This window comes from Rhea pennata, chromosome 29 (assembly GCF_028389875.1).
Source record: "Rhea pennata isolate bPtePen1 chromosome 29, bPtePen1.pri, whole genome shotgun sequence".
NCBI lineage: Eukaryota > Metazoa > Chordata > Aves > Rheiformes > Rheidae > Rhea > Rhea pennata.
The window spans coordinates 4,311,754-4,323,914 of NC_084691.1; the positions used below are offsets into that span (position 1 = coordinate 4,311,754).

General features: G+C 72.1%; 2 protein-coding genes across 4 annotated transcripts; both read left to right on the forward strand.

Annotated features, from left to right (window-relative positions):
* The first annotated feature begins 389 nt into the window (after positions 1 to 389).
* Positions 390 to 5,383, forward strand: NR4A1 (nuclear receptor subfamily 4 group A member 1). The gene is made up of 6 exons (XM_062597236.1): positions 390 to 2,218; positions 2,299 to 2,428; positions 2,911 to 3,062; positions 3,183 to 3,385; positions 3,464 to 3,642; positions 4,684 to 5,383. The coding sequence occupies exons 1-6, from the start codon at positions 1,496 to 1,498 to the stop codon at positions 4,947 to 4,949; spliced, it is 1,653 nt and encodes a 550-aa protein (XP_062453220.1). The 5' UTR covers positions 390 to 1,495; the 3' UTR covers positions 4,950 to 5,383.
* A 2,299-nt stretch (positions 5,384 to 7,682) lies between these two features.
* Positions 7,683 to 10,104, forward strand: ATG101 (autophagy related 101). 3 transcript variants are annotated; one of them, XM_062597323.1, is made up of 3 exons: positions 7,683 to 7,892; positions 8,447 to 8,723; positions 8,996 to 10,104. In XM_062597323.1, the coding sequence occupies exons 1-3, from the start codon at positions 7,846 to 7,848 to the stop codon at positions 9,398 to 9,400; spliced, it is 729 nt and encodes a 242-aa protein (XP_062453307.1). In that variant the 5' UTR covers positions 7,683 to 7,845; the 3' UTR covers positions 9,401 to 10,104. The 3 variants fall into 3 exon arrangements, with proteins under 3 accessions (XP_062453307.1, XP_062453308.1, XP_062453306.1); XM_062597324.1 differs by having other exon boundaries at positions 7,877 to 7,932; XM_062597322.1 differs by lacking the exon at positions 7,683 to 7,892 and adding an exon at positions 7,913 to 7,932 and having other exon boundaries at positions 8,406 to 8,723.
* Positions 10,105 to 12,161: the final 2,057 nt, after the last annotated feature.

A 12,161-nucleotide genomic window follows, 5' to 3' on the forward strand; every position in this document is an offset into this window, starting at 1 on the left:
GAGGCCGCTGGGTGCCCGGGCTCGGAGCGGGCTGCGAAGCCGCGGGCACCGCCGGTGGGGCAGCGTGGCGCGAGGGGCACCGCGGGCATTGCGCCGGGGGTATTCCTGTGCCGGCGCACCGCTGAGCGCTGCTGCGGGAGTGTTGCCACGTACACGGCGCCGCGGGCGCTGCCGCAGGGGCGTCATCGTGCAAGGGGTGCTGCGGGCGCTGCAACGGGGGTGGTGCCGAGGGGGTGCCGCTGCGCACCCCTCGCTGCGGGCTCTGCCGCCCGGGCAGGCCCCTGGCAGGCGGTTTTGGCCCTGCCGCGCAGCAGGTGCAGCGGCGGCCGGGTGCTGGCGGCGTTTCCCCGTGCCGCGGCCGCCCTTGGGCCGGGCCTGGTGCCAGGGGCGGCCGCCAGCCCGCCCGCGCCAGCACCCTGCTCCCGCACCCGCGCACAGCCCTTCGCGCAGCGCCTGCCGCGGGCGCCGCCGGCCGCGGGCCCCTGGCGCGTCCCCAGCGCTGCGGTGGGACTTTACAGCCGGGGGCGGAGGGGGCGATGCCGCAAGGTGCCGCGGCCGCGGGATCAGGCCGGGAAGGGCGAGCGCGTTGGAATAAGCCAACGGTGCGGAACGGTGCCCGGGCGCTTGGCGAACCGCGCAGGCGGCGGCACGGGGCGCCCGCCCGCGGCTCCCGGCCTCGGGGCGGGTGTCAGCTTTCTGGAGGCAGCGGCAAAGCTTCGGGGCCTGGCGCGGGCGCCGGGCGCAACGTGACCTTTAAAGGTCTGCGATATGGATTACACGATCGCCCCGTCACGAGGGCGCTGCCGGCGGCGCTGCCAGCGGGGCTCGCGCCGCGGGGGCTCCGCTGCCGCTTTCCCGTCGAGCCCCCGGTGCGCAGCCCGCCCCGCCGGGCGCCTTCCTGCCTCCTCGCCTTCCCCGGCTTCGCTAACCCGGCGTTTCGGGCTACGTCCCTTCCGCCCAGCGGCTGCGCCCTGGCCTTTCCCGCGGACGGCGGCGGCTCGCCGGCTGCTCCGGCCCGGCCGCCGCCGCTGCATCCCGCCGGCCGCCCGGCCCGGGGGCAGCCCCTTTGCCCGGCTCGCCGCAGCGGTTGCCCCTTCCCTGCCTGTCGGCGGGAGCATCACATCCCTCGGGCCGCTTGCACAAGGGGGTGATTCCCGTGGCAGCGCAGACCCCCCCAGCTCGCTCCATGCACGCAGCACCCGGGGGTCCCACGGTGCATGGAGGTTCCCAGGGGTGGTGGTGGCAGCACGGAGCCCCCCAGCTCGCTCCGTGCATGCAGCACCCAGGGGTCCTGTGATGCACGGAGGTTCCCGTGGGTGGTAGCAGCACGGAGCCCCCCCAGCTCGCTCCGTGCACGCAGCACCCGGGGGTCCCACGGTGCACGGAGGTTCCCAGGGGCGGTGGTGGCGGCGCGGAGCCCCCCCAGCTCGCTCCGAGCGTGCAGCGCCCGGGGGCCCGAGCGACCCCGCCGTGACGCCCCGCTCTCCCCGCAGCCATGCCCTGCATCCAGGCGCAGTATGGCACCGCCTCGCCCGGCGCCGGCCCCGGCGAGCGCTACCCCGCCGACCTGCTGAGCCCCGACGCCGGCGGCAAGTTCCCGGCGGCCTCGGCCGGCGCCGAGCTGGCGGCCGCCCCGGCCTTGCCCAGCTTCAGCACCTTCATGGAGAGCTACGCGGGCGAGTTCGACGCCTTCCTCTACCAGCTGCCGGCCAGCGCCCAGCCCGCCGCCTTCAAGCTGGAGGACTTCCAGGTGTACGGCTGCTACCCCGGCGCCTTCGGCTCCCAGCTGGACGAGACCCTGTCGTCCAGCGGCTCGGACTATTACGGCAGCCCCTGCTCCGCGCCGGCGCCGGCGTGGGAAAGCTCCTTCGGCGCCTACTCGCCGCCGCCGCCGCCGCAGAGCTACGAGGGCGGCCGGTGCTGGGCCGAGGCGCCCAAGGGTGCCGGGTGCCAGCCCCCCTTCTTCGCCGTGGGGCCGGCGGTGCCCGGCCCGCCCAAGGCGCCGCCGGCCCCGGACGCCTCGGCGCTGGCGCAGGGCTCGCCCGGGGGCTTCGGCGGGCTGCCGCCGGCCTCGCCGCTGCTGGAGCCGCCGGCGCTGGCCCCCGGCAAGCCGCGGAGCCCCGGGGCCGGCGAGGGCCGCTGCGCCGTGTGCGGCGACAACGCGTCCTGCCAGCACTACGGCGTGCGCACCTGCGAGGGCTGCAAGGGCTTCTTCAAGGTGAGCGGGCCGGGCGGCACGGCGCGGCGGGGCCGGCCCGGCGCGGCGCCCCGCGCTCAGCCTCGCTTCCCCGCTCGCAGCGCACGGTGCAGAAGAACGCCAAGTACATCTGCCTGGCCAACAAGGACTGCCCCGTGGACAAGCGGCGCCGGAACCGCTGCCAGTTCTGCCGCTTCCAGAAGTGCCTGGCCGTGGGCATGGTCAAAGAAGGTACGGCGGGGCGCCGCCGGCCGCGGGCCCCCTCCTCGCGCGGGCTCCGGGCCAGGGAGGCGCGTGCCCTGCGCCCGGCGCCCTGCCCGCCCCGGGCAGCGGTGCCGAGAGCAGCCGGGCTCGTCGCACGGCTGAACGCGTTGCAAAGTCAAGTCATCGCCAAGGCCGAACTCGCTGCGTGGGGAGAGGCTTTGCAACGCCGAACTCGCTGCGTGGGGGGAGGCTTTGCAACGCCAAACTCGCTGCGTGGGGGGAGGCTTTGCAACGCCAAACTCGCTGCGTGGGGAGAGGCTTTGCAACGCCAAACTCACTGCGTGGGGGGAGGCTTTGCAACGCCGAACTCGCTGCACGGCCAAACTCCTTGCAACGCCGAACTCCTTGCATGGCTGAACTCGTTGCACGGCCAAGCTGGGTGCACGGCTGTGCCGGGGGGTCCCCGCAGCCATGCCGTGCCCCATCCTCACGCCGCCTCCTGCCCGCAGTGGTCCGCACCGACAGCCTGAAGGGCCGCCGGGGCCGGCTGCCCTCGAAGCCGAAGCAGCCGCAGGACGCGTCGCCCGTCAGCCTCATCACCTCGCTGGTGCGGGCGCACATCGACTCCATCCCCAGCGCCACCAAGCTCGACTACTCCAAGGTAGGGCGGGCGCCGCGGGCGTCCCCGTGCGCCGCGGGCTGCCCCGGGCCGGCGGCGCCTGACCCGGCCCTGGCGGCGCCTGACCCGGCCCCGGCCCCGGCCGCGTCCCCGCGGCGGCAGTTCCAGGAGTCGGTGCCGTGCCAGTTCGAGAAGGAGGACTCGGTGGACGTGCAGCAGTTCTACGACCTGCTCACCGGCTCCATGGACGTCATCCGCAAGTGGGCCGAGAAGATCCAGGGCTTTGCCGAGCTGCCCCGCGAGGACCAGGACCTGCTGCTGGAATCCGCCTTCCTGGAGCTCTTCATCCTGCGCCTGGCCTACCGGTGAGACGGGGCGGCGGGCGGCGCGCGGGCCGGCGGCGGGCCGCGCCGGCGCTGACGGCGCCCCGCTCCGCCCCGCAGCTCCAAGCCCGAGGAGGGCAAGCTCATCTTCTGCAACGGCGTGGTGCTGCACCGCCTGCAGTGCGTGCGGGGCTTCGGCGACTGGATCGACGCCATCCTCGAGTTCTCGCAGAGCCTGCACCGCCTCAACGTCGACGTGCCCTCCTTCTCCTGCCTCGCCGCCCTCGTCATCATCACGGGTGAGCGGGCGGCCCCGCGCCGCTGCGCTGGTCCCCATCCCATCCCCGTCCTGGCCATTGCACCGGTCCCGGTCCCCATCCTTGCCACTGCGTTGGTCCCGGTCCCCACCACAGCACTGCATTGCACTGGTCCCCGTCCCCACCATTGCACTGGTCCCCGTCCCCACCATTGCACCAGTCCCCGTCCCCACCATTGCACGGGTCCCAGTCCCCATCTCTGCCACTGTGTTGGTCCTGGTCCCCACCGCAGCACTGCATTGCACCGGTCCCTGTCCCCACCATTGCACCAGTCCCAGTCCCCATCTCTGCCACTGTGTTGGTCCTGGTCCCCACCGCAGCACTGCATTGCACCGGTCCCCGTCCCCACCATTGCACCGGTCCCGGTTCCCATCCCTGCCACTGCGTTGGTCCTGGTCCCCACCACAGCACTGCATTGCACTGGTCCCCGTCCCCACCATTGCACCGGTCCCGGTCCCCATCCCTGCCACTGCGTTGGTCCTGGTCCCCACCACAGCACTGCCTCGCACCGGTCCCGGTCCCCACCATTGCACCAGTCCCTGTCCCCACCATTGCACCAGTCCCGGTCCCCATCCCCGCCACTGCGTTGGTCCTGGTCCCCACCACAGCACTGCATTGCTCTGGTCCCTGTCCCCACCATTGCACCGGTCCCGGTCCCCATCCCCGCCACTGCGTTGGTCCTGGTCCCCACCGCAGCACTGCATTGCACCGGTCCCCGTCCCCACCATTGCACCAGTCCCCATCCCCACCATTGCACCAGTCCCTGTCCCCACCATTGCACCAGTCCCGGTCCCCATCCCCGCCACTGCATTGGTCCTGGTCCCCACCACAGCACTGCATTGCACCGGTCCCCGTCCCCACCATTGCACCGGTCCCCATCTCTCCGTTGCATCAGTCCCCGCCACACTGCTGCACTGGTCCCCGTCCCCACCACTGCATCGAGCTCCGTCCCCGCCGAGCCAGCGCCCGCGTGCCCGTCCCCGCCCGCCCCGCGGCGGCTCACGGCGCCCGCTCCCCGCGCAGACCGCCACGGGCTCAAGGAGCCGAAGCGGGTGGAGGAGCTGCAGAACCGCATCGTGAGCTGCCTCAAGGACCACGCGGCGGCGGCGGCGGCGGCGGCGCCCGAGCCCGGCCGCCCCGGCGGCCTCTCCAAGCTGCTGGGCAAGCTGCCGGAGCTGCGCACCCTCTGCACCCAGGGCCTCCAGCGCATCTTCTACCTGAAGCTGGAGGACCTGGTGCCGCCGCCGCCCATCGTCGACAAGATCTTCATGGACACGCTGCCCTTCTGAGCGGCCCCCGGCCGCCCGCACGTGCCTTGCGGGGGCCCGGCGCGGCCGCCCCGGGGCCGGCACCCGCCTCCCGCTCTCCCTTTCTCCCTTTTTTTTTTTTTTTTTTGTTGTTTTTTAATTGTAAAAATTCCCGCGTTGTAAATACCGAGAGCTCAGCCCTGTACATAGAGCGTGGGAGGAGAGGCCGGGCGAGGGCGCGGATGGCCCCGGCCGCCTGGCCTCCTCCCTCGCCTTCTCTTCTCTCTTTTCTTTTTTTTGGGGGGGCCTTTTTCTGTATATAAACTTGTACGTAAAAACTGACAGCAACCAAAAAAAAAAAATCGACATTTATATTTGTGTATCCCCCTTTGGATTTACCCGATGGGTCTCCCTCCCCTCTGCCCTTTCCTCCAATTAATATATTCTATATTTAATATATGGAAATTTGGAAGAAAGCGCCTGGCTGGCCGTGACTCTGCGCCGTCCAGGGGCGGGGGGGCAGCACCCGCGGGTGCCCCGGGCCGGGTGCCGGCCGCCCCGCGGCTCCGGTTGCAGCGGCCGGGAACAGCGCGGAGCCACACGTCGCCCACGCCGCGGCCCCGCTGCCCTTGAACCGGCGCTCACCCCGCGGCGCCCGCCGCCCCGCACCTGTCGCCCGCCTGATTTATCCTCCCCAAAATAACCCGGGGAGCGGGCGCCACTCCCCCCTCCTGCACCCGGGCCCCGGCGCTGCGCAAAGCCCCCGGCTCCCTGTGCACCAAGGCCCCGGTGCTGCGCAAAGCCCCCGGCCCCCCCTGCACCGCGGTGCAAAGCCTCCGGCCCCCCCTGCACTGTGGTGCAAGGCCCCGGCGCTGTGCAAAGCCTCCGGCTCCCCCTGCACCGCGGTGCAAGGCCCCGGCGCTGTGCAAAGCCTCCGGCTCCCCCTGCACCGCGGTGCAAGGCCCCGGCGCTGTGCAAAGCCTCCGGCTCCCCCTGCACCGCGGTGCAAGGCCCCGGCGCTGTGCAAAGCCCCCGGCTCCCTGTGCACCAAGGCCCCGGCGCTGTGCAAAGCCCCCGGCCCCCCCTGCATCGCGGTGCAAAGCCTCCGCCCCTCCCCTGCACCACGGTGCAAGGCCCCTGGCGTGGTGCAAAGACCCCGGCCCCCCCTGCACCGTGGTGCAAGGCCCCGGCGCTGTGCAAAGCCCCCGGCTCCCCCTGCATCGCGGTGCAAAGCCTCCGCCCCCCCCCCGCACCACTGTGCAAGGCCCCTGGCGTGGTGCAAAGCCCCCGGCCCCCCCTGCACCGCGGTGCAAGGCCCCGGCGCTGTGCAAAGCCCCCGCCCCCCCCTGCACCGCGGTGCAAGGCCCCGGCACTGTGCAAAGCCCCCGGTGCAAGGCCCTGGCACCTTGCCACGGTCTTGCAATGCTGAGGAGGAGGAGAGGGGCCAGAGCTGGGGACACTGCGGGGGGGCGGGGGGAGGACGGCACGGTCCCGTGCCCCAGGGCTGTCCCCTTCCTTCCGCCGCGCTGCCGGGGCCGGCCTGGCCGCAGCACAACTGTTGCTGGAGCCACCAAAGGCCGGTGCCGCACAAGGGGCACATTGAGGCCGGCGGGGGACGGCCCGCGGCCCCGCACCGGGCGCACAACAAGGCGCCTCTGTCCCCGCCGGCCCGGCGTCCCCGGCGCTCCCGGCCCCGCACAATAGTCAAAGGGGTCTGACGCACGCCGGGCGGCTCCCGCGTGCCGCGCGCGCTTCCCTGCGGGGGCCCGGGAAATCCTCCTCGCCGGGGCGCCGCGCGGGGAGGGGGCTGCGGGGAGCCATTGCACGGGGCAGGGGACTGCATGGGGACATTGCACGGGGTGGCAGAGGGAGGGGGCTGCGTGGGGACATACCATGGGGCAGGGACACTGCACGGGGCAGGCATGGGGCGGGAGCCCGCGTGGGGACATGCCATGGGGCAGGGACACTGCACGGGGCAGGCGTGGGGTGGGGGGCCACATGGGGACACGCCATGGGGCAGGGACACTGCACAGGGCAGGCATGGGGTGGGGGGCCGCGTGGGGACATGCCATGGGGCAGGGACATTGCACAGGGCAGGCATGGGGCGGGGGGGCCACGTGGGGACACGCCATGGGGCAGGGACACTGCACAGGGCAGGCATGGGGTGGGGGGCCGCATGGGGACATGCCATGGGGCAGGGACATTGCACAGGGCAGGCGTGGGGCGGGGGGCCACGTGGGGACATGCCACGGGGATGCCTGGGCGGTGTGGGGCTGGGGACAGCACCGACGGGACCGGGAAGCCTCTGCCCCCGCCGTGCGCATGCCGCCCCCATCCCACACCCCCCGGAATACTGTCCCCCTGTCCCGGACGCCCACACCCCCCTTTCCCCGTGTCCCCGTGTCCCCGTGTCCCCAGCCCCCCCCCGGCCCGGGGTACCTGTGCCCCCGCTCCCCGAGCCCTGTCCCCCGTCCTTACGTCCCCCGGCCCCACACCGAGCCCTGTCTGCTGCCCCACGTCCCCCCCCCCCCCCGGTGCCCTGTCCCCCACGTCCCGGGACGCGGGACTCCGGGGTCACCGGGGTCGCGGGGGGGGTCACTGGCGGTCACGGCGCCCCGAACCCCGCCGCGGGGCCTCCAGCCCAGGGGGCAGTGTGCGCCCGGGCTCCCCCCTCCCCCGGAAATGAGGCGCTCTGCACCGCGGGCAGCTCAGCTCTATGGCTGCTCCTTGCCGGAGCGAACCAAGCGGGCGCCGACGGCGGGGGGTGGCCGCTCCGCGGGCCGAGCGCGCGTTTCTGCCGTCGGGGCCGCACTGAGGCCTGGACCAGATCAACCGGGCGGGATAATCACGGAGAGGAGCCTCGTGTGGCGGCGACGCGGGCGGAGGAGGGGGAAAACCCCTCTTTCGGGAGATTATGTGTCCCGACCCCCCTACGTAGATGGACTGTCCCATTTCCCCGCCCCCCGCCCCGGCCCCGGGCGGACGGTGGGTTCCGGGCCGCGAGTGGGGACGGCGCCGGCGGCGGGTGAGGGGCCGGGACGCCTGGGCCCCTCGAGGGGGTCGGGGGGGGGATCAGGACGCCTGGGCCCCTCGAGGGGTGTGACAGGGATCAGGACACCTGGGGCCATCGGAGGGGGTCGGGGGGGGCAGGACGCCTGGGCCCCTCGAGGGGTCTGACGGGGATCAGGACGCCTGGGCCCCTCGAGGGGGTCGGGGGGGGCAGGACGCCTGGGCCCCTCGAGGGGTCTGACGGGGATCAGGACGCCTGGGCCCCTCGAGGGGGTCGGGGGGGGGCAGGACGCCTGGGCCCCTCGAGGGGTGTGACGGGGATCAGGACGCCTGGGCCCCTCGAGGGGGTCGGGGGGGGCAGGACGCCTGGGCCCCTCTGGAGGGGGGCTGGGGAGGGGCCTGGGATGTCTGGGAGCTTCGAGTCCCCCAAGGTGGTGGTGGTGGGGGGAGTCGGGGGCAGAGGGCTCTCAGCCGTGGTGGCCTGGGCAGGGGCAGAGCCGCCCGCCAGGCCTGCGCTTCGTGCCCCGCAGGAGCGCGCTCGGAGCCGTCGCCGCCATGAACTGCCGCGCGGAGGTGCTGGAGGTGTCGGTGGAGGGCCGGCAGGTGGAGGAGGCCATGCTGGCCGTGCTGCACACCGTCCTGCTCCACCGCAGCACCGGCAAGTTCCACTACAAGAAGGAGGGCACCTACTCCATCGGCACCGTGGGCACCCAGGACGTGGACTGCGACTTCATCGACTTCGCCTACGTGCGCGTCTCCTCCGAGGAGCTGGACCGGGCCCTGCGCAAGGCCGTTGGGGAGTTCAAGGTAACGCGCGCTCAGGCACCTGCCCCGAGCGCTCCAGGGACGTCCTGGGGTGCGGCTGAGCAGCGGGGAGGGGAGCTGGCGAGCCGGCAGGGTCTGCTGAGCCAGCTCCACGTGGGCTGTGCCGTGTCCTTGCCATCAGGTCATCCCCCTTGACCATCTTCGCGGTGTCCCGGCTACGCGTTGGCTTGGAGCTGCGTGTTGCTGGCGTGAGCTCCTTGTTCCCCCCGCGAGGCCGCGGCCCCCCTGAGCAGGCCTGTGCGCTCTCTCGGCAGGATGCGCTGCGCAGCTCGGGCAGCGACGGCATGGGGCAGATCTCCCTGGAGTTCTACCAGAAGAAGAAGTCGCGCTGGCCCTTCTCCGACGAGTGCATCCCCTGGGAGCTGTGGACCATCAAGGTGAACGTGGTGAACCTGGCCAACGAACAGGAGAGGCAGATCTGCCGGGAGAAGGTGGGTGAGAAGCTGTGCGAGAAGATCATCAACATCGTCGAGGTGATGAACCGCCACGAATACCTGCCCAAGATGCCCACCCAGTCAGAGGTGGACAACGTCTTCGACACCAGCCTGAAGGACGTGCAACCCTACCTGTACAAGATCTCCTACCAGATCACGGACTCCCTGGGCACCTCGGTCACCACCACCATGCGGCGGCTCATCAAGGACACGCTGGCTCTGTAGAGCTGGGTGCTGGGACAGGCACTGCTGAAGCAACTTTCCTCCTACACGGCTGGTGGGGAGCGTCACCTCCCCACAGCTCTTTGGGCCAGAGTCTCTGTTTAGATCCTTCTTCCCCCTCTAAAAAGCCTCTGCGAGGAGCTGAACTTGGCCTATCCCTTAACTGTGGGTTGCCGCTGGTTTGGGGCAAGCGCCCCGCTGCGTTGGCCAAGGCAGCCTGCCCTTGCCCTCGTCCTGTGGAACTGGCTCCGAGGTCTGCGTCCTGCGTCGGATGAGCCGCCGCGAGCTCCCTGGGGCAGGACCTGCTGCTCGGCACGTGTGGCCCCGCATGTCCACGGGGAGGGTGCAGCGCTCGAGAAGGCGATGGTCAGAGGGGAGGGGAGGTGCCTGTGCCTTGTCCCGTCCCTGCCTGTGGCTCTTCCCTTTCCGTTTGGAGTAGGACTTTGGGAGCTGGAGCTGGGTGTTTTGGAGATGCTGCACTAAACCGACCTGCGCGTTCCCCGCAGCTCTGCCTGGCGTGGGCAGCACGAACCAGGACCCTCGCTGCCGCACGTCCTTGCCCCAGTCGTGAGTGAGCGAAGCGCCCGAGTCTTATCTGGTGGCACTGTCCCGTCCCTGGGGCTGAGGTGCTTCCCTTCTGGGCCCGCAGAAGGGCTAGTGGGCTTCCTCTGGGACAGTAATAAAGTTATTTCCAGGTGGGAGCCTCATCCCTTTTTTGCCGGAGTCGCATCATGTCCTGGGTGTTGCTGGGGGTTGGGGCAGGCGTCCGCGGGATGGGGAGGAGACGGGCGATGAGGCTGAGCTGAGAGGGGCCTGGCGGCGTGTCCGTGGGGCCGTGGCGGGGTGGGCTTGGCGATATCCCGCTGCCGGAGCGCAGCTGCGGGCATGCGAGGGAGGGGGGCGCGGGGTCAGATGCGGGGCGGCAACCCCCGGCTGCTTTCCTGCAGAAAAAGCCCCAGTTGCCCACCCGAGGAGCCCCTTCGGCTCCTCTGCTGCCGGGGGTGCCCGTGGGGCCTGGCCCCCTCGCTGAGATGCCGCCAGCCCCCCGGGCAGGCTGCTCCCTGGAGCAAGGGGGGCACCGCGGGCGGCTAGGACTCGCCGGGCTGCGCGAGGACGGTGCCTGACATCACTTAAACCCTCCCCGTCTGTCGCTGACCCGCAGCCGCCTCCCTGCGCGCTGCCACTTCGCTCCGAGCAGCCCCCGAGGAGGAGGAGGAGGAGGAGGAGGATGAACAGCACCGCGGCGGCCCCCTCCCCGCGGACGGTGGAGGCTGCGGTCAGCGCCTGCTGCTCGCTGGCCACCGCCGACGGGGCGGCCCGCGGCGACCCCGGCAGCCAGCCCCTCGCCAAGGCGGTCCAGATCGCCGTCCTCTGCGTGCTCTGCCTCACCGTTGCCTTCGGCATCTTCTTCCTCGGCTGCAACCTGCTCATCAAGTTGGAGAGCCTGGTGGCCCAGCTGGCGCAGGAGCGGCGGGCCTCCCGCGACGCCGACGTGGTGGCCGAAGGCACCTAGCGCCGGGGGGGGGGGCCGGAGGGAGACGGAGCCAGATGGGAGGAGAGCCGCGTCTTTGCGAGGAGCATCCCTGCTCCCGGCGCTGATCCGCGCTGAGCCTCGAGCAGACTGCGCGCGGGGGCCCTGGGGGGCTGCCCCCCTCCCGGCTCCTTGTGCGGACGCATTAAAAGGCAACGGGTGCCAGCGGAGCTGCTGTGGGGCTGGGTGGGGGGTGGGGGCCACAATGGGAGGTCAGGGCACCCCGAAAAGCCGCGGGCACACCCCTCCCGCCGGGCCCCGGCGTCCGGCCCCGTCACCGTGCCGCGGTCCCCGGCGTCGCGGGGAGGGGGCTCATCCTGGGGGAAGATTGCTTCTGCGTTGGGCCGGGCACCGCTCCGGCCCTGGGGACCCCGAATCGCTCCCCCCCCCCCCCCCATGGGTCGCCGGACACCCTCGAGCGGGCGCTGCCGCCCCGGCTGGCGTCCACGGGGCCCTAAGCCGCGGCGCGGGGGCTTGGCGGCGCCGCTAATCCCGCCAAGAGGATTAAGGGAAACTTTTATTCCCTGTTTTACAGCTAATCCCTGCGGGCTGCTGGCGGGGCATCGGCTTCTCGCGGCTTGGGAGGGGACGGGAGCCGCATCCTGCCGCTCGGCGCCCCGTGTGCTCTGCTCCGGGGGTGCCAGGGCTGGATCCGGCCCCTCTGAGCCCATTCTGCTCTGCCCTCCCAGTGCTGAGGCTGCACCCCGCACCCCTTCCGCTCTGCTCCCAGGGATCCGGGCCCCTTCCGCTCTGCTCTCAGGGATGCCAGGGCTGGATCCGGGCTCTTTCCGCCCGCTTTGCTCTGCTCTCAGGGATGCCAGGGCCAGATTCAGTCCCTTTTGCTCTGCTCTCAGGGATACCAGGGCCGGATCCGGCCCCGTGTCAGCCCCCTTTGCTCTGCTCTCAGGGATATCAGGGCTGGATGTGGGGCCCCCCCCCGCCCCCCAATTTGGCTCTGCACACGGAGCTCCCCGGGCCGGATCCGGCCCCTGTGAGCTGCTTTTCCTCTGCTCCCGGCCGTGCCGCGGCTGGATCCTGCCCCTTCGCCCGCCCCACGGACGGAGCCCGCCGCCCCCCCGGCCGCGGCCGCAGGCGGCTGCAGCGGGGCCGGCGCTGAGCGAGCGCGCGGGTCGTGTCCCCCCCCCCCCCCCCCCCCCCGGCTCGGCTCGGCTCGGCTCGGCTCGGCTCGGCTCGGCTCGCCCCCGGCGCAGAGAGGGATGCGCGGGGCCGGGC